At 39.2% G+C, this 21,857-nt stretch overlaps 2 protein-coding genes across 4 annotated transcripts; one reads left to right on the forward strand and one right to left on the reverse strand.

Moving 5' to 3' along the window:
* Positions 1-1,456: 1,456 nt before the first annotated feature.
* mcfd2 (multiple coagulation factor deficiency 2, ER cargo receptor complex subunit) lies at positions 1,457-6,031 on the forward strand. 3 transcript variants are annotated; one of them, XM_053620818.1, is made up of 5 exons: positions 1,457-1,600; positions 2,038-2,216; positions 3,386-3,545; positions 4,425-4,564; positions 4,817-6,031. In XM_053620818.1, exons 2-4 carry the CDS (start codon positions 2,059-2,061, stop codon positions 4,554-4,556), a joined length of 450 nt encoding a protein of 149 aa, XP_053476793.1. In that variant the 5' UTR covers positions 1,457-1,600; positions 2,038-2,058; the 3' UTR covers positions 4,557-4,564; positions 4,817-6,031. The 3 variants fall into 3 exon arrangements, with proteins under 3 accessions (XP_053476793.1, XP_053476791.1, XP_053476792.1); XM_053620816.1 differs by having other exon boundaries at positions 1,460-1,600; positions 4,425-6,031; XM_053620817.1 differs by having other exon boundaries at positions 1,460-1,600; positions 2,041-2,216; positions 4,425-6,031.
* prop1 (PROP paired-like homeobox 1) lies at positions 5,817-11,810 on the reverse strand. Its single transcript, XM_053620815.1, has 2 exons — positions 10,095-11,810; positions 5,817-6,633 (listed from the first exon to the last, which is right to left on the reverse strand). Exons 1-2 carry the CDS (start codon positions 10,404-10,406, stop codon positions 6,247-6,249), a joined length of 699 nt encoding a protein of 232 aa, XP_053476790.1. The 5' UTR covers positions 10,407-11,810; the 3' UTR covers positions 5,817-6,246.
* Between the last annotated feature and the right edge of the window lie 10,047 nt (positions 11,811-21,857).

Consider the following 21,857-nt stretch of genomic DNA (forward strand, 5'->3'; position numbering starts at 1 on the left):
AGCTCATATTTATGCAAAAATATAAAGAACTCGAAAGGGTTCACAAACTTTCAAGCACCACTGTACAGTAGGTGCACTTTGGAGGAACGCAGATACTGACTGTAGCCCTGTTCATATGCGATGTAAGGTGAATTTACAACGAATGTAAGTGTATATCAATAACTTTAACAAACTATGATCTACACACGTCACACAGACTATTAAATAACAGCTTGTTTACATTTACTAAAAGAAATGTCAGACTGCTACGGTGTGTTTTTCTAGCAAAGCTTTCCATGGGGTTGTTAACTAGGGTCGTTACAGGGCTTAGGGTAATTAAATTAGGCAAGATAATAGGAAGGATAAGGGTAGAGAGCATAACATGAAAAGATATAGGGTATTATATTGCATCTTCGTGCTTCTCTCTCTCTCTCTAAACATCTACAAAAGCCTCCCTCCAAAAGCCAAACTCTCTCTGCCTGCACTGTGATTAACGCTAGATAAAGTTATTGGCGTTCTTTTGATATTAGCGCCATCTCGTGGACAAATTACGACTAACGCTTTTCCTTGAACTTCTTTGCTAAATGTGTCAAACCCGAATACACATGTTCGTCAAAATAATCTGGCAAACGCATAATTTATAAACTCAGACTATGGTATGATGTGAATAACATATGAATAGCATACATGCTGTTTTGAAGTATTTTTGAATAGTTCTACAACCATGTTATTGTTTAAAATGACAGACAACCCGCTACATTATGCACTACAGGGTACTGTTTGGTTAGCTACAGATTTTGGCAGGCTAAAGTACAGTCACGCTTCTATAGCCTACTATTATACTGCTACTCTGCACACAACACTGTAAACTGAACCTCAAGGCGTCGGAAAAGAGATTTCGCGGTCTCGTTTTCTTTGTACTGGTTCGCCATTTTGGATGAGTCGACAGACTACTGACTGACTGACTAGGTTACTCTCTCGAGAATATCCGTCTCTGTAATTACATTCCTATTCATTCTTCCCCTCAGTGTGGATTATAACGCGCGAGTCATGGAGTCGACTCCTAGATTTCAGGTAATAATGAATGAGTCGACTCCAAAACGTTGTAGTTGATTTTACGCACAGACGATACCGTCGATGTCTGATACGATTGCCTCTACACCTGCTATTACACGTGACAAAATAAAGGCTTCTTCTCTGGTGTTGTTTTCTAGTATCGACAACATTATTGTATGGAGTCGACTCTTTAAATTTACTCCAGCGATTCACAAAACCATGAATCGAACAGTCGTAGTGATTCCTAAGCCTCCAATTGGCCATATTACTTCGACGAGTTGATTGTCCAATTGGTTCATCTCCACGTACAAACTACTGGCCAATCATAGTGAAGGAAGGCGGGAGTTTTGGGATTAGAAGAAACATCAGAGAGTTTCCTCATACCCAAGAATGACGCGTTTCTAGCATCCAATTAGAATTAGCTGTCGTGTCCAGAAGGTGAAAGGGAACTACGGCAAGCGAAGCGGACTATAAATTCGCAGTCAGTACGGCATTGAGGTCTTATTGGTTACTTTGGTGTAAAAATCTGCAAATATTTAGAAACGGACTCGAACTTCAGAAACAGGTGAGAGAGACGGAATCGCGCTCTTATAACGTGGATGAAGCACACATTTCCTTAACACAGTAAACGGAGCTAAAGTCGTTATTGAGGGAATTATTGACGGATTCTGTGAATGTTCTGTCCTTAATTGACTAATTTGAGTTTCTTTGAGTTTCTCGGGCACATGCATGTTAACATCTGTTAACGCGTTTCGTGGTTAATTTCACCGTACCCTGCTTTCTTTAAACAAATCTTTGCTATGCAAGCTGTCCAAAACCCAGCATCCCTCAAGCAGAAAGGCTTTAAACATCTGGATTTGCTCTTAAGTGTGGTCTTAAAATCTAATGATACATCATTGTTGTGAATTGTTAAATCCCATAACCTGTTACAAACATGTAGCTACATAATGACTTATTTCAAGCTTGGGAAGATTGGGATATTGATGTCCAGTTTTCTTTTAGCAGGACATCATCAACTTCATTATGGGGTATACAAAGGGGCAGCTATGGTGCTGCCTGCTGCTGCTGCTGTCCTGCTGTGTGCTTTGTGTTCACTCGCATGGAGAACATCATGGTCAGGTGTCAGGAGACCCACATCCTCCCATCACCCGCCTGGACAAGAACATGGTACAGGACAAAGAGTGAGTTTAACCTCAAAGCTGCTATGCTTAGGTGTGAAGTCTTCACTTTAATAGTACTGAAATGGGTTTGTTAGGGCTGAACGTTATGGCAAAGTAGAACACCATGATACTTGGACATGTTCGTGACAATAGACAACATGCAACGTTCTGCTTTGAGCTTTCATAAAGTTTTTTTTTTTTTTTTTTTGGGGGGGGGGGGTGGCTGTACAAGTTATAAGTTGAACAATGTGTATGGCTGTATTAAAATACATATGCAAATGTGGGACAGTTTTTTGGCAGGGAAGAGGTACAGAGGTAATTCTAAAAATGAATAAAAATATGAATAACTTATTAACAGGTGGCACAGTGGGTAGCGTTGCTGCCTCACAGTTCCATGGCCCCTGGTTCAAACCTGAGCTCAGGTTACTGTCTGCATGGAGTTTTGTACATGAAACCATTTGGGTTTCCTCTGGGTTCTGGGGTTCTCTCCCACCTCCCAAAAACATACAATGCACTAAATTGCCTGGATGTATGAATTTGTGAATGTGTGCACTGATGCACTGATGTCCCATTCAGGGTGTATTCCTGCTTCATCTTCCCAGGAACACTGGGCATGAATGAATAAATGAACAACTACTTCTTTATATACTTTTTCTCATTTTCAATCAGTGGCCTGATATGCGACACATCTGGTTGTTAATAGGCTCTCTACACTTTGTCTTATCAAACATGCGACTACTCACTGTTTTTTTTTTTAAACATTCTTTTATACGTTTTTTTAAAAACATAAAATGTGTTTAGTAAAAGACCTTCCGTAAGAGAACGATGCTGAATAATCAAAGGTGATTGAGATCGCTCATGAAATGTTGGGTCTTGGTGTCCCCTGTTATATTTGTGTAAAACCCGAACTTTGATACCTTTCCAAAATGACCTTGCTGCAAAACAAACAAACTATCAACTAAAAATGCAGCTTGGCAGCTGCCCTAATCTTTGCCGAGGCATTGAGAATGTAATGTAAAACAGTTCCTCTTCAACAATTGTGTAATAATACACACTATGTGCTAATGCTTTTAACGCTTAGGGAGTAACTGTATACACATGGGACACAGTGTAAAAATAAAAGCACATTTACTTAGTTGTGCTGAACAGACACCTCTTTGTTAACTTATGCCCTCTGTTCTCTCCTTTAGCCACATCATGGAGCATTTAGACGGGGTGATCGACAAGCCAGAGTCGGACATGACCCCTCAAGAACTGCAGCTTCACTATTTCAAAATGCATGACTATGACGGTAACAACCTGCTGGATGGGCTCGAGCTTGCCACTGCCATTACACATGTACACAAGGAGGTGGGTGGTTTAAAGCTCCCTGAGCTTACTGCTGTTTGCATTTAGCTAATCCTAATGGGAGTATAAGATTTAGCTACATGCTATTAGAATGTTCACATGGACAACAATAATCCGATATTAACCAGATTACGACAATACACTGATTAAGAAACTTCCATGTAAACAGCGATTATTGATGACCTTAATCTGACTAAAGTCATACTCGAAGTAAACACAAATCGAATTAAGACATGTGGAGTATTCCTATTTTAGTTGCATTATGGAAGTGAATTATAGACATGTACACAGCTTAATCGCATCATTAACGTCGTGTGGGAGTTTTCACCACATTTTGTGACAGGACACACACACGGCAGTGCTCAACCGTTTGACGGTAAACAAGAGAGCGCGGCTGCATCCGAAACCGCGTACCTGCCTACTATATAGTACATGTTTTCAGCACCTATATAATAGGTAAGTATGCAGTTTCGGACAAAGCCCACAGCTTCAATTGTCTTATTCAGAATAAGGTCAATAATTAGATTATTGTTGTCCATGTAAACATAGTCACTGTCATACAAACCAGCTAGACAAATGACTGTTCATAAATATGGTCATTTTTTTAGATTTAATAAGTCAAACTTTTTATTTATTTATTTATTTATTTATTTTTTGTTTACAAGGAATATCATCGAATATTAGTGAATATTTTTTTTAGTGATTTATTAACAGCAGCTTTTATTAATATTAAAAAGTTTTGTTTTGTTAGTATTGGCTTATACTTGCAAACCAGTGGATGACTGTCATGCTCCACACACACACACGAATATAAATGTCTGGCAAATAGTCTCAGCTTTTAAACATGATTCATCACCGCTGTCACGTCTTCCTGTTTTCTAGGAGAAAGGTGAAAACAGCACACCAATGAAAGAGCAGGAGCTCATCAGTATTATCGATCAAGTCCTTCGGGATGATGACAAAAACAACGATGGCTACATCGACTACGCTGAGTTTGCGAAGTCTCTCCAGTAACGAGGGAGGTGTGAGCGGTGTGTGTGTGAGTGGTGGTGGGGTATTTAGGTGTGTGTGTGCTGCCTTACTGTGAGCTCTGATTACCTCTAATTGAACGGTATCAGCGATCCGCGTGTATGCATTACACGTACACAACAAAGCTACAGTGTTCCTCGAACTGAGTGGCTGCTCACAGAAGTAGACTTTTTGCTATTTCAACACATTTTATTGAGCTCCTAAAGCACTTCTAATTCAATGATATGACTGTCATCTCCCTCCAGGATTGAATCTGAGCAGCGAGGATCTACTGAACGTACGTTTATCCCGTCAGAATAAACTGTAGGAAGAACTTAGATGGATTGTATTATGATGCGAGATGTCCTAAAGAAACCAAATATTGCCTGAATTCTCCACTTGTGTCAGAACGAACCTGCCAAATACATCTGCTGTGAAGAAATGTCCTCTTTTATTATTGCTGCGGTGTTTTAAAGCAACGTTCGAATGCAAAGCAATGGCTGGAGTTGAAATGTGATATAATAACTTCCTTTCCTTACTGAGAGAACCTCTTCATCTAGCACTGATGGATAATTGTCAAGCTTACTAAATTTGAATGAAATCATTTATAAAGGCCATGATTTTTAATACATGACTTTGGTATGAGAAACGGACATAAGAAATGTCTGCCACATCCCAGTTCTTGTGTTATTTGTGTTTCAAGCCTAGAAGAGTTTTCTTCCCGGCTTTACTGTAGATAACCAGCTGCTACTTTGGCTCCTGTGTGTGATTATACAAACATAGTGGCCATATTTATCACACTTCTCAACAGTGCTGATACCAGGATCAGGTCTTGCTTTTACCAATAATGATGGGTCTGTAGGTGTGATTTAAACTGGTTACCTAGTATGCTGTTGATCACATGAAGGTTCCCCTCTGCAGTGTTTTCCTTGTGTTTCCCATCATTGTGTGTGGGGAAACAAAGTTTAGAGGATTCTGTCCTCTGTTAAAAAACCAGTTAAGTGTAATGAAGGGACTTTTTTTTTTTCTTCTAGACTACACTTTTTTTTTTTTTCTTTCTTTCCATCACACAAGTTAAATGTAATCTAAGCCTGTCGTTTTTTGTCATGTGTTACTGTTGTTGTAAATTCTCAGCTTTACATGAGTTATTTGTGAACAGGGAAGATGGACAACAATGACCATATGCCAAGTCAAATTTATTTCTGTCAAAATATTTGACATCTGATGTTGAAATACATTTGAAGTTATTAATGTTTGTGTATATCATTTGAAATGTAGCATTGTGTAAGAACCCATATTCAGGTGGTAAGAGGATTATCTACAAATCTAAACATAAATCTAGTTAAACCAGACTAGTCAGAATGTAAATGAGATGTGGGTTTGGGAAGGAAGTGTGAATGAACTATTTTTGTTTTAGAAAAGTATATTAATAACTTCAAGACAACCTCTGTTTTGGAACTGTAATAAAATGTGTGAAAATATTTTCTTCTAATTTTTTTCTGATTTCATATTAAAGGAGAGGAAATGTACAGACATGAACAACTTTGTGTACCAAATCACACAGAAACACACAAGCATTACTGTTAAACAAGTCATCAATCTAAAGGGAACTGCAGTAATATCAGGGAATATAAACCAAATAAGCTAAAAACTAACAAAAAGTGTGAGGTTTTAGACCTCGGTCTTTCGGCCTATACTAGTTCCAGTGGACGACTGGTTCCAGCGCTGGCACAGAGGTCAGGGAAAACACTGAGGCATGGGGCAGGCTGGCGGCCGGTGCTCCGATGTGCCTGAGCTGGCAGTACCAGTCCTCATGCTGCCTGGCAGGCTGGGCTGCAGTAGGAGCTGAAGGGCAGGCCAGCTGAGTGCTGGCTGCAGTGTGGTGGGAGAAATCAGCAGAGGGCAGCACTGAGGAAAATTTGGGTATGTGTGGTAGCGAGTGAGAGCACTGGTACTGTCTTGTCATACCACCACGTGCACAGTTTGGGAGAACCCCATGTTCTGGCATCATACCTCCTTGCAGGGATTTCTGAGTGGCCCTCTCTTGTTTCCTTTGCTTGGCACGGCGGTTCTGGAACCAAACCTGGAGAGGTGAGCGGGGGGGAAAGAAAGGAGGGGTGAGAGACTAGGGACCTGAGGCAAACAGTTTGGGAATTCAAAATCAGTCATTGACTATGTGTACATGGACAGTAATAATCTAATTATTGACCTTATTCTGAATAAAACAATATTGTGATTAAGGTGTTTACATGAGTTGCTTTTAGAATATTCCTTTCATGTTCCTGTTTTACATGATATAGAACATAGATCGATTAACTGCACACGTCATTACGTCCCCATGCCACGCTGTCCGACGTTCCCTCCAGAATTTCACGTATCGACATACATTTGGTCTTCGTTATGGTACCGTATACAGTTTTGGGTGTTTCATTTTTAATTTTACGAATGCTTCAAGTGCAGTTAATTATTTGTCATGCTATATGTGCAAATAGACAACTGCTTGAGGCCATGGGCTGCGTCTGAAACCGCGTACTTACCTACTATATAGTAGCTGAGATACATGTATTTCGCCTACTATATAGTAGGTAAGTACGCGGTTTCAGACGCAGCTGTGCTCTCTTGTTTTCTGTCAAACGTTGAGCACTGCCGTGTGTGTACGTGTCCTGGTGCAAAATGCGATGAAAACTCCCACACGATGTTAATAGTGTGATTAAGGTGTGTACATGTTTGTAATGCACTTCGATAATGCAACTAAAATAGGAATACTCCACATGTCTTAATTTGATTCGTGTTTACTTCGAGTATGACTTTAGTCGGCTTAAGGTAATCAGAAATCGGCGTTTACATGCTAGTTTCTAAATCAAATTATTGTCTTAATCTGGTTAATATCAGATTATTGTTCTGCATGTAAACATACTGATTTAGAAAATGTAATGAACAAAAGCAATATACTCTTTACACAACATGGTAAATGAATCGAACACTGCATAGTGACGAATATCAAAATATAATTTTTAAAAATGAATAACTGCTACAAATTTTTGTCATTGTACTACCTAAGTTTAAATGATTTTGTCAGAAAAGGCTGCTAGTTATTAAAAGTAGCAATGAGAGGATTATGGTAATTGTCATATTTCAAATGAGTATTTTTCATACTCAAACATTAAACTCTACTATGTGTTATGCTTCATTACACCACAGTGCCATTGAATTCTTCATTTTGTTTGGTCAGAAGCACAGCTTCGAGAGGCTGCAACTCAAACTAAAGTCATGTGACAAAATAAGTACACCTCATGGAAGTTGTTGGTTTTTTTGACATATTTGGCCAAGAAAACATTTGATCTGCTTTGAAACAGTGCGTATTAATAAAGGTGATACACTCTATCACATGACATAAAATTGACATTTTGTTGTGATTTTCACAATTTAAATAAATAAACAAAACAGATCAGTCAAATGGGGAAAAAAGTAAGTACACCCCTACATTTATCACATTAGAATCAGGTGTTGAAGATTGGGTGCCAGTGATTAGAACATGCTTAGGGAGTTATTTACCCCTCTCATATCCAGTGTCTGGTGTTCCCTTTGTTATTGAGGTGTGTGGTGTCATCATGCCAAGATCTAAAGAGTTCTACAAGGCATTCAGAAAAAAGGTTGTGGATGACTATGAGTCTGACAAGTGATTTAAAAAGGTCTCCAAATTATTTCAAATACATTGTTCCACTGTAGGGAAAATAATCTACAAATGGCGCAGATTTCAAACAACTGCCAATGAGCATATAGACAAAGAGCAGGCCTTTTGGAATAATGTGCTCTGGACAGACGAATCAAAGATAGAGTTGTTTGGCCAAAGTAACAGCAGACATATTTGGCACAGACCAAAGACAGCTTTTCAGGAGAAGCACCTCATACTAACTGTGAAGCACGGTGGTGGAAATGTTATGGTTTGAGCTGTCCAGTGCCTCTGGGACTGGACAGCTTGCATTCATTGATTGAACTATGAATTCTGAATCACATCTCAGAGTGCTTGAGGATAATGTGAGGCCATCTGTCTGAAATTTGAAATTGAACCGAAAGTGGACCTATCAACAGGATAATGATCCTAAGTACATCAGCAAATCCACCAAGGAATGGCTCAAAAAGAAGAAATGGAGAGTTATGGAATGGAATAGTCAAAACTGGATTTGAATTCCATTGAAGTGTTGTGGGGAATTTGAAACGAGCAGTACATGCAAGAAAACCCACAAACATCTTGCAACTGAAAGAATATTGTATGGAAGAGTGGTCGAAAATTCCAGCAAGCCTGGTGGACAATTATGCAAAATGCCTACAAGAAGTTATTTCTGCTAAAGAGGGAAATGCTAGCTTCTGAGGCCAAGGGTGTACTTACTTTTCCCATGGAAGAATCACATCAACTGATATTTCTGTTGAATAAATGATTGAAAAAGCTCATTTTCCTCTTTTATAGACACTGTTTCAAAGATGATCAAATGTTTGCTTGTCCAAATATGTCACAAAAGCCAACAATTTCCACAGGGTGTAGTTCTTTTTTCACATGACTGTACATGTGATCTTTTTAATATGTTATAATCTCTATAGTAACAGCTTACATAATTTGGATCTTGTAGTTTTCTATTAGGAGATGTTGATTTTGCTTTTTGGAAGGACTCACTAGTGTGACCAACATGAGGAAGTTTTCAGGACAGAGGACTTTGGCTTTTTTGGCTTCTTTCTGGTAACATGATATGCTGAATGTTTTCTATCTTTAAAAGAGAGAAAAAGAAGCTGTTGAGGGAACAACTGTTTAAAGCTGCTATAATCTAAGCAATAACAGGAACTAACGTTTTTCCGTGGAAGGTCTACGACATGAAACGTAACTACGAACAGATAAAAAGTAATTTAACGGGGACATCCGCTTGCACCATTATGGATAAGCATCAAGAAGCAGTCGATCTCAAACAAATTTATCAATATTATCAATAAATAATTTATCAAAAGCCCTGTTGTATAATTAGTACTTGAACCTGACCCAGTACTAGCAGTTATGTTGCCTGACATGAGCAAATATTCATGCAAAAGAAATAGGCTCAAAACTTCACAAAACTCACCAAAAGCTCCACACACTTAGAGCCAAGCTACAATCTTATAGAGAAGCCATAAGTCCCAAATACACTATCTCCATTAAGAGATTTGCATTGAGCTGACCTTCAAACAAAATCTACCTTTCACAAGGAGTAAGCCGAGACTAAGTATGTACAGGCAAAAATGGGGAAAGGGATTTAATAAATAAAAAGAAACTGTTAGTGTTGGCTATTTGCTGTGGTATAAGAGTATATAGAACACTTCAGGACATGCAGTTACTGGAAAATAATTAACTTCAGGGTGGTTGCATCCTTCCACTTCACCAATGATTGTTTTCCTGTCATGTGTTATTCTTATGTCAGCAGGGATCAGAACATAATATTTTACACAATTATTCTGAAGGGGTCTCACACACCGTGACTGCAATTGCAATGAATTTGGTTAAACATGAAACCCTCTGACCTGGATGCGGGCCTCATTGAGTTTAGTTTGCTGAGCCAGCTCTTCTCGGCAGTAGATGTCAGGGTAGTGGTTGTGTCTGAAGGCTAACTCCAGCTGCTCCAGCTGTTCATGGCTGAAGGTGGTTCGATGTCTCCTGCGAGATGGAGATGGGTGTAGTCTAACTCGACCCGTCACATCCCCACTGCTTTCAGGCCCCGAGGACTCCTTCTTCTGAGGACTCTGAACATCTGCATCGAACAAAGTGAAGAGGAAAAATCTGGAAAGTTGAACTTTTGTGTCACAGATGTTACTGAAAGAAAAAAAAGATGTCATATATGTGTACACATTTCTCTCAGGTTACAAGATGGAAAGAGATTTATTAAAGTGCCATACGCACTTTGGGGGAATTTGGTTTGCAAAAACGCATCTCACAAATAGCAGTTCTCAGAAGGGGAAAGGGTTTAAGAGCATTAACGTTTCCTAACAAAAGGACAGGAACCCAAGAGGCTGGAGGCTTTGCTGCTTAAACTCAATATCGTGAGAGAGAGAGATACCAGAGGCCGAAGGATTGAGACAAGATTAAGTGAACAAAAGCTAAAAAAAGTGAATAATTTGTCAAATCGCAGGACTTGGACAGAATGGTTTCTTCTCACAATGTCAGTATGGGAGGTAGAGGGACAGGCAATACTGGACTTAATCTAATTTCAGTATTAAGTATTTTTCTGATTGTTGTTTCTAACGGAGTATAAAAGCAATAACTGCAGCAACCTCAGTAATATTAAACTGGCTGAAAAGATAAATAAATATAAAATAAACACATCACATCATATATTCATGTTATTCATGTAAATATAAACTGTGTATAACAAAAACAGTAAGATCGCTCATATAAAGGGAAATCTTTCATCACATTTATTTATCAGTCAGTGTACAGTGGTATTATGGAGTTTATTCATACATACTAAGAGAAACCAATGTGGGTCGAAGTCAGTCTAGAACCAGAGGTGGATTTGAGTTCGAGTTTAAGCCTTCGGAGAAAGTTTGAAAGCACATGTTTAAAAATCGCATTCAAACACTCTAATAAATCATTCTTACCTGCACTCGAGCTGACGATGACTTCAGAGTACATGTCGGAGTACCGTGGATGAGGCTTGGCAGGTTCCATAGCTGGTCTTCTCTGAGGGTTTCAGGTATGAGGAGAGACACGGTGGGCTTACCTGAGCTTTTCCATGACCACCCTCAGTGACATCATTCAGCAATCACACCCCTCATTACATACTGTCCTCGTCCAACTAATACCATGCATAATAACATTTTAGCCAAATCTTCAGATTTTTAAGGAAAATAAATATGTTATACCTCTTATACAGATGTGCAATAATTCATTTTTTAATAGAACAAATAGCAAAAGAACAATATTTGTCAGATTTAATCATAACATGTTATCTACCGATTTTACTGCCGGAAATAAGACTTCATCAGGAACAGGAAATATTAATCCGTTTAAATTCCCGGTGGTTTCCCTAACAAGGGGCTGCAATCAACGTGGGATTGTTTGATTTACAAATACATTTGTAAGAGAAACTCACCTCCTCTTCTGTTTTATTCATTTATATTACAGATTAATATTACAAACATTGCTCTAACTATGAGGGCAGAATTTGTGCAGTACGGTTTTGAAATGTTTCTGGGAGTTGCATTCAAACACGCCACATTTAAAGAAGCACGTGTGCTATTTTTTTCTTTTTCACTCTCCTGACATGCTTCAGTAGCATAGTTCAGCAATGAAAATGCACAAATTTCTCCATCCATCTAACTCTACTAGTTCCTCAACAACATAAAGTGACTTTGACTGAGTGGAACCACAGAAATTGAGAAAACCAACACGCACACAATTCTTCTATCTGTGTAAGGCACTCCCTTATTCAGTTTGCGTTATGTCTATTTCACTAAAGTATACGATGGTATATCTCCAGTTTGTGATAGATGTCACTTGCCTCCAGCTCATCTTATACACATGTTGTGTCAGTGTCCATCCTTACATTGTTTTTGGACAGAGATTAACAGATTAACACACTGTATTAAGGACATAATGAGTGTACATAAATGGTTCTCCCAATAACAAAGGGAACCTTTTCTTCAACATGTTCAAAAAATCAAGTTTCCACACATTACTATCTGAGATTGCCTTATTTGGGAGACGTTCCCTGGGACATGGATAGGGTTTTGTTTTAGTGTCTTAAAGTTGCTATTGTATATACAGGTGCATCTCAAAAAATTTTAATATCGTGGAAAAGTTAGTTTTTCCCCGTAATTGAATTCAAAATGTGGAACTTTCATATATTCTAGATTCATTTCACATAAAGTGAAATATTTCAAGCTTTTTTTTTTGTTTTAATCTTCATGATTATGACTTACATACTCTCAAAATATTCTAATAAAGAATTTATAATACAGAAATGTTGACCTGAGAAGAGCTCTAATCAGCTAATTAACTCCAAACACCTGCAAAGGTTTCCTGAGCCTTTAATCTCTCAGTCTGGTTCAGTACACACAATCACAATCATGGGGAAGATGAAAGTAAATTTCGCATTTCATTTGGAAATCAAGGTCCCAGAGTCTGGAGGAAGAGAGGAGAGACACAGAATCCAAGTTGCTTGAAGTCCAGTGTGAAGTTTCCACAGTCAGTGATGGTTTGGGGGGCCATGTCATCTGCTGGTGTTGGTCCACTGTGTTTTCTCAAGTGGAGAGTCAATGCAGCATCTACCAGGAGATTTTAGAGCACTTCATGCTTCCATCTGCTGACAAGTTTAATGGAGATGCTGATTTCCTTCTCCAGCAGGACTTGTAACCTGCCCACAGTGCCAAAACTACTGGTAACTGGTTTGCTGAGCATGGTATTACTGTGCTTGATTGGCCAGCCAACTCACGTGACCTGAACCCCATAGAGAATCTATGAGAGACACCAGACCCAACAATACAGATGAGCTGAAGGTCGCTATCAAAGCAACCTGGGCTTCCAGAACACCTCAGCAGTGCCACAGGCTGATTGCCTCCATGCCACACCACAGTGATGCAGTAACTCATGCACAACGAGCCCTGACCAAGTAAATGAACATACTTTTCAGAAGGTCGACAATTCTGTATTATAAATTCTTTATTCTAATATTTTGAGATACAGGAATTTTGATTTCCATGAGCTGTAAGCCATAATCATCAAGATTAAAACAAAAAAAGGCATGATATATTTCACTTTATGAGTAATGAATCTAAAATATATGAAAGTTCCACTTTTTAAATTAAATTATGGAAAAATTTACTTTTCCATGATATAATTTTTTTTTTTAAATGCACCTGTATGCCTCGCACATCAGGGGTTGGAGGTTTCATTCCTGACTCCGCCCTCTGTGCGCGGAGTTTGCATGTTCTCCCTGTGCTTCGGGGGATTCCTCCGGGTACTCCGGTTTCCTCCTCCAGTCCAAAGACATGCACTGTAGGCTGATTGGCATCTCTAAATTGTCCATAGTGTGTGAATGTGTGTGATTGTGCCCTGCGATGGGTTGGCACCCCATCCAGGGTGTCCCCGCCTTGTGCCCCGAGTCACCCTGGGATAGGGTCCATGCTCCCCACAACCCTGTGTAGGATTAGCAGTACAGAAAATGGATGGAAAGTTGCTATTGCTTTTATTCCATGTAGGGTGCTCAGGGCTTTATAATGTCCATTTGAGTGTATGTGTGTGTGTAAGTTATAGATAACCCAGTGGTCCATATTGAGTCTAAACATGGTCAAGACACATGGAATACTCATTATCTAATTGTAGAATAATTTTGCCTCAGATTGAATTGACCAATTATGAATGTCCTGAGAAGACCGTGTCCTTTCTCAAAGCTCCATTTCTATAGCAGAAAATTGAATTTGTTGTATTTATCCCTACTTTTCCTGTGATGAACCATCTATTGACATCACCAATGTCCTTCTCGTATGCACTGTGAAATGGTCCTTTATTATCAGTGTCGCATGCACTCTATAAATAATCAGTGAGATGAATACAAGACTGTTAACTATAGACGTTTGTGATGCATGAACAAATTGTTGGCGAGGGACTAAACCAGAATAAAGTGGTGGGAGACTAGCACAATGGAGCGGCTCTGTTCACAGTTTAACTGTGAGTGATGCAGCCTGTGTGTCATCTGAGTGGGATGTGAGGAGTGCCGTCAGCCAGGCCCGTCTGCCTTCGATCGGCCTCGTCCGCACTATTGTTTTCCTCACTTATTTATTTATTCACCATCAAATTATTTCACTCTTCCAAATTGCATGTGCCAGTCTAGTTTTGGTATTTATCGTTTTATATCATCACATTATATGTAAGTGGTACAGTGTACGTCATGTATTTGTCATATGTTGTTTCCTGTGTTGTATATTCTTGCACTGATTTATAGTCCAGTTTCATTCTACCATGTACTATACATCTGGTGAGTTTCTGATTCTGACCTTCTGGAATGTGAAATTAAGCCCGCTTTACTGCATGATTGAACAGATTCGTTTTTTTTTGTACACATGAATTCCTGTGAGCATTTCCTGTGTAAAGCTACACACGCTGTTCTTATATATTTATCATGTAAATAATCCAAGATTATTCCAGTGTGTAAGGTTAAAGGTGGATGAGTTAAGGAATGGAGGCAGGAAGTAAAAAACGGAACAAGAATCCAAACATTTTGAAAACGTGTCTATAACATAAGCAGGATTTCAAGATGAATTAGACAAATCGCCCACGACCTTTAAATAATTCAGTGTGACAAAAATGGAGTGCCCACTGCAAAGAATGTGTGTGTGTCAGAAGGAGAGAGAGGGAGAGACTGGGTAGAGTTATCTGAGGCTCCAATTCTCTTCACCAGAGACGGGAATCATGGGGATTGGCTGAACTCTGCAGAGCCCCAGAACACTGTGGCCAGGCTGCCCAAGGAATTCTGGGAATTTCCAATAGTCTAAGAAGTTCTGAGTCAGACCCAAACAGTACTGGGTGGAGGTTCTGCCTGTGAGGGCCAAAATTTAACCACATTCGTTCTCTCACATTCTCTCTCTCTCTCTCACACACACACGTGAAGTCGTACAACACCACGCATGAGTGCGGGGAGATGGTTATGGGGCGAGGGAGGGGGGAAGGGGTGGAGAAAGAGACAGAGAGGGGAAAAAGTGTTTTGAGTTGGGAACTGAGCTGGGAGTGACCTGCCTGGCAGCTTCACAGCCCTGATGGAAGGAATGTAACCCAACTCCACTCCTGCCCCATACTGCACTGGTGACCTGTGTGTGCAGACTTGAAGATAGACAGATTGACAATGTTTTCATTAAGGATTACGTACCCTCAAAAGGACATCCTCTCTCTACAGGTTTCAGTGGATTAAAAGAAATACTTTAACAGTCTCATCCCTGGTGCAAAACTTTATGATGCAAACAGCATCACCAACCCACAGCTATGGGTAATGCCACACTAATATTCTTTCTACTAGTTCGAATATGAGCCTCACGTAGTTTAAAATGATGCGTCAGTAAGGAGAGAGAACCTGGATGTATAAATGAATGAGGATGTGCAACTGTGTGAAGCGCGCGTGTGTATGTGTGGGCTGTAACTGTACATGTGTAAATGCATAACACAGGCAGCGCACAGGCCCTGCAGGAAAGAAGACACCGCCACCGTCTGGACCGCATAAGCATCCAGACAACAGCTCTGCAAATCCACCCTGCCAAGCTCACCTGCCAACAATACACACAAACACACACACATTTGTCTTACTATCATTGTGGGGACCTTTCACTCACATAATTATTAATGCAGCTAATTATTGCTGTGTCTGAACCTACCCTCAGTAACCAAAAGAAAATATTTTGGTTTTTAGTTTTTGCTTAAAAAAAGCAGATATATCTATGCTTGTGGGGACATTTGTTCCCTAGTTTAAAGGCTTACAGATGACACAGCGGAGTCACATGTTGACAAGCTTATATACTGTATGTTAGAGCAGAAATGAGTGGTCTAGATTGTAGTGGATAAGCCCTTCTGACCGAAGAAGTCTCCTATCCAGATTTGCTGAGGTACAACACCATCAGAGCACCTTCTTCTCTTGCAGCTGCTATTAGGTGTAATGTAGTGTTCGCAGTATCAGCCTAATGTGTGGCTTACAAGCAAAAATGATTACTAATCCATTATGATTACACAAGACAAATTTCTTATGCATAAACATACACATATACAGTAGCATGATGTTATTCTTCGCAAAGCCCACTGGCCGGACCACGGAGGATAATGTTGCAGCCCAGAGCGTCAAATGTCTGATGCACAGTTCTTCAAAATAAATAAAAGTAAGGATATCTGCCGTACTTTATAATATAATAAGACGTTGAGCAGACTGCTGATCAGAAGGTCATGAGTTCAAATCCCAGCGCTGCCACTGCTGGACCCTTGAGCAAAATCCTTAACCCTCATACTGCTCAGTTGTATAAATGAAATAAGTCGCTCTGGATAAGGGCCCTCTGCCAAATGCAATAAATCATAAACCTCACCACCAGGTGGAGCTATTTTAATTACATCTTAGATTTCAGCTGCAGTATGTAAACGGAGATGTTTCACCTGCTCACCTTTCTCAGTAAAAGAAATACATACATAAATAAAGAAAGAAGTAAAATAAACAAATGCACAGTCGAAAAATTTATGTTTGTGACCAAAATAAAAGAAAATAAAAAAAGAAGTTGTGGCAGGCCCAGTCTGTGTCTCACAAGCACGGAAGAAACTGAAAAAAAGTTTATAAAAAAAATTAAAGAAAAGAAAAAAAAACTGCAAGAAAAATGGACATTTCATAATGAATGAAAGTAGCTCAAGGTGTGCATGTCTGCTCTGCGTAAAATAATTATTATTCTCATTAAACAAATACAATCTTAGCCTGTCCAGCTTTAAGGAGAACCAGGGTTCCTTTGGTCTGCATGACCTTCTGTGAAATTCAGAAAAATTATTAGTATACAGGATATATGGCCAGCATACTGAATTCACACGGTCAGCTCACTAAATTGTGGAGGGCTTTGTCTGAGGTTTGGCATAGCTGATTCAAATTAAGCAGAAATGTGCACTGCTAATAGCTAATAACTGGGGATTATATTATTTTTTTCACAGTCAGAACTTGGCAGTATGACCTATGACTCAGATCATTGCAAACATACTGTACATACACACAGACACACAATTACACTAAGCTGTCTTACTTTTCTTGTGAGGACCATCCACCGACGTTATTAGTAATGCAGACGATTAATACCATGCCTACAACTAAATATAACCCTAACCTCTTTTAGTTTTTGTTTAGTTTTAGGCACTTTTCCTCCTGATGACCAGCCAAATATCAATCAACCAAATATCATCACAAGGCCAAAACTGTCAACCATTTGGTCCTTTCACCAACCCAGCACCCACCCCACAAAAACAAAAACAAACATTTGTCCTTTTAGCACCAGATTTGCCATACTTAGGCATACTTTATATTTCACAACCAGTGATCTTTTTCCACTTTTAATGTGATACACATCCAACAGAACTGAAGTGAAAAACAAATCGAAGGTTTAACATAAGAAAACAAAACTAAACAATGAAGCCCTTTCTCACAAAAAAAACAAACAAACAAAAATAAAACATCCAAACCCACCTAAATCAACCCAAACCATGTGGCAAAATGTGTTATGGTCTGATGAGACCAAGGTAGAATTTTTGGGCCAAATTATAAAAGATACGTTTACAGCTTATCACCCAAAGAACACCAAATGCATGCTGAAGCATGGTGGTGGCAGCATCATGCTATCTCCAAATATCAATCTATTTTAGCACAAAACCTGCAGGCCTCTGTTAGCCAGGTAAAGACAAGATGAAGAAAGATTTCACCTTCCACCACAATAATGACCCAAAGCACAAATCCAACTCAACAAAAGAAGAAAAATTCAACATTATGGAATGGCCCAGTCAAAGACCAGATCTAAATCCTATATATTAAAAAAAACTGCAGAATGACTTAGAGAGGACTTTGCACATAAGATTATCCTCACAATTTGATATAAATCGGGAGCCTTTTTGCATGGAAGAAAGGAATAAAATTGCCAAATAAACATAAGCTGTAAGTTGGTAGACATAACCAAAAAGACAATTTCTTGAATTTTTTGTTCTTTTTGGCTGCTATAATCACATTAAAGGTGAAAAAAGTCTGACACGAGTTATCTTAGTTTAATGTTAACAGGGGTGTGTAGACTTTCTATATCCACTTTGTTGACTCCCCTTAACAAGTTTAACATCAATCCAAAGCTTAACCTTCTGCTTAACATTAAAATGTATTTCGACACATAATAATAAGTACCCCAAGTAAACGTACCAAGATTTTATATTATAAAAATATGGAAAACGTGTCAAATATACAGTAGGTCATTCAATAAAATAACCACATAGAAATGAAAACATATACCTAATCACTGACAGTCATGGTTTGTTCCTTACTTTTCACAGTTTTGGTGTGTAATGCTATAAGTTAATATTTGTCTACTGTGCATGTTATTCATACCAAATTGTTTTCTTGGTTTGTTCATTATGATGTAGACTACCCTGTTTTAAAAAATAAAATAAAAGACTGTATCTTGTTTCAAAGGATGTGCAAGAAGGTATAAATCTTTACCATTAAGGGTATATCATTATAAGTTATTTAATGTTTAGATTCAAAAGAGCCACAAATATGAACTTTTGGAATGCTTTATAACCGATGATAACTCCTCAAGCTTATGAATCTAGAAAATAATCCTTGTAGCTGGACTATTTGAAGTTTTTTTTTTTTACTTTTTTTTTCTTCAATTTTATAATGTTATGGCCTCGTTCACAAACATCTGTGACAGGCGGTTACAACAAACATACTTTTTTGAGGTCAAATTATTTCAATTAAAATGTACATGTTTTCGTTGTTTCACATAAAATACTGTGTTCGGCTGTGGCTTCGTCAGCCCATTGGTTTTCAAAGTGGTTATAAAATGCTTTGCATATGACCATAATAAAGCCTTCTGTTTGATGTACTAAAATGACTAGCAGAAAGAAAATCAGACATGTGATGGCTGACTGGGTCAAAGCCTCTATTTTTTTCCTTCTCTGTTTTCTCCAGTTTTGGTCATTTGACAATTCCCACCCACTAGCTAACTGTACCGTATCAAATGACAGCTTCATCCAAGACACATGAAGCCAGTCATCGCATCCTTTTGAACTGTTACTCATGCTACGTCAGGGGCAGATGAAAGGAAGTAACATCATCCATCCGTCCCATCCCAGAGAGCAGGGGCAGGTTTGCTCACTTGGACTCCCAATCACAGATGGCTGAGGCATTGTTGGAATTGGAACTTGCGATCTCCTGATGACAAGGTGAATGTTTTTCTGTCATGCCACTCAGGAGCCCCAAAACCTCTTTTCTTAACAGAAGTGTCCTGCTTCGCATGGCATGAATGAATCACTTGTATTGAACCCATAGCCTTAGGAGTCTAGTAGACGAAGTGAAGGGGAGTGCTAGCTTCAGAGTCATGGCTGTAACTGGGAAAGCTGTGGTATGATAGGATTCGAGAACCAATATCTGTGACGCACAGTTTATAAACAAAGTTATGGAGTTATGCAGTGACGGAGCAACACATCCTAATTCTACTCAATATATACAAGTTCCTGTATTATAGAAAAACCTGACCCTGGATTTCAAAACCTGTATGAAGTTATGTAAAATGGAGTAAAATGAAGGGGGTCTGTTGTCTCTGATGTCCAGAATTTTTAGGATGACAACCTTATGAATTGATAGTTAATGGTTAGAAAAAAGTTCTCATACAAGGAACTACATCTAACTGTTTGGCATACCCTTTTATTCAAAGCTACTTCCAGCAGAGAAAGAACAGAATCCAAGCATATATTAATAAACCTTATTCTAGGGTCCAACAGCTTTCTGCACAACCTGAACCACGAAGCTACCACAGCTCAAATAATTCATTAAAACCCGATAGCAGAACATAGCTATCTTTTTTACATATTATTTTAGAATATGTACAAGCATTTCTAAATAAACCCAAATTTCCTCAGATATTTTCCTTTCTCTGTTCTCCTAAATGCCTAGTGAACTTTGACCTGTGGATGAATGCCAGGCCACAAAAAGAACTTCTGCCCTAAAGAGGCCATGATGTCGCGTTAAAATGAAAACATGCAGCACTGTAAAAGAAAGCTGAGGGAGAAAAAAAAAAAAAAAAAGAAAACATAAAATTGTGGAATAATTATATAAAAGAGGGAGTAAATCAGGAAATAGCTCTTGGTTTGGGAAACATGGCAAGAGGGAGCCTTGCCACAGTTTAAATAAAAACAGGGTTTGAGAAAAGAGGAGAGGAGGCGGGGGGAGACATGGAGAGGGAAAGGGGTTAGGGAAAGTTACCAGTGGTGAGAAATGGAAGTGAACTTTTTTTAATTTTTTTTTTTTTTATTTGCACATGCCACTATGATTTTTGTTCCTTCACCTCTTTGTATTTTACCTTTACTTTCACTCACACACTCTCTTTCTCTCCCTCCCGCTCTTGTGCCTGGAGCTCTTTCCTCACATTTTTAACGGGTGTCTTCCCAATCAGCTTTTACTGCAGGAAATTTCAGAACACCGCATTGCGTGAGGCGACGGAGTGCTCCATTCTTAGCTCAGCGCTGCGCACTGCCAGGCAGCGTGGAGTTTGCCAAAGAACGAGGAGGGGGCAGTGACTTGGGTTCAGTGCCAACATTACAGCTTGGGTAAAGTTTTCCTTTCCCCCTTTTTAACAATAGAAAAGGCGAAGAAGCCACTCAGAAAAAGAAGAAGAAAACACAGACAGTATTTCAGTCAGCATTTTTCTCAACTCTTGCTTGAGAATATAATTAGATCATCAGTTTTGTAAATGTGTCTGTCTTGTTCCGTATACTGAAGTGAGAAAGGCAGCTACTGTCTTACTCTGCTTACTCATTTTTTCCTTCCCTTGCCCTTGCTTTCTGTGGTTTGCTTGGTCAGATATCTAGTTCTTGGGGCCCTTCTCTCTGCATCCCCTCCATTCTGCTTTTTTGTTTTTCTACTTCAGGGTTGTGGCAGGCCAGCGGTTAAATGGCAATAATATTTGCTGTACTTTGCCGCCTTCCTGGTCCTATTCTCCTCTAACAACAAGCCTTATTTTTAGCCCAGAGTCAGGGTTTGGTCATTTCCTGCTGCTGGTGCAATGCAGAGCTTTATGGAGCTGGGCCGTGGTGAAGGCAATCCCAGTCCCCAGTGTGGGCAGAAGGCGTCCTTGAGATCATGTGCTGATCGGAGAACGGTTTTCAAATTTCTTAAATAATGCTTAAAAGCTAGGGTTGCGTCTATGATTAGTACAAGAAGGCAGCTTCTATCCAGAGCCTCAGTCCCACAGTACGTCCTGAGTAGACATATCAGTAATTAGGACCAAGCACAGAAACGGGTGTGTGCTCGCACTCTCACTTTCTAAGAAATTAAAAAAGGATACGCTGGCCTTAAAAAAGGGCCAAGATTCACTTGATTTAAGACACATTACAGCGTGTCTCACTTACAATAACTAAGCGCTTTATTCTTATCAGGGTCGCAGTGGATCCAGAGACTATCCCAGGAACACCAGGTGTGAGGCAGATTGCACCCTGGATGGGACACCAATCCATCACAGTATAGTGTGTCTAAAAGTCTGAAATTGGGTTTGAATTCAAATTCATATGACGGAAGGGAAATCTGT

The sequence above is a fragment of the Ictalurus furcatus genome, chromosome 3 (genome assembly GCF_023375685.1).
Source record: "Ictalurus furcatus strain D&B chromosome 3, Billie_1.0, whole genome shotgun sequence".
Lineage (NCBI taxonomy): Eukaryota > Metazoa > Chordata > Actinopteri > Siluriformes > Ictaluridae > Ictalurus > Ictalurus furcatus.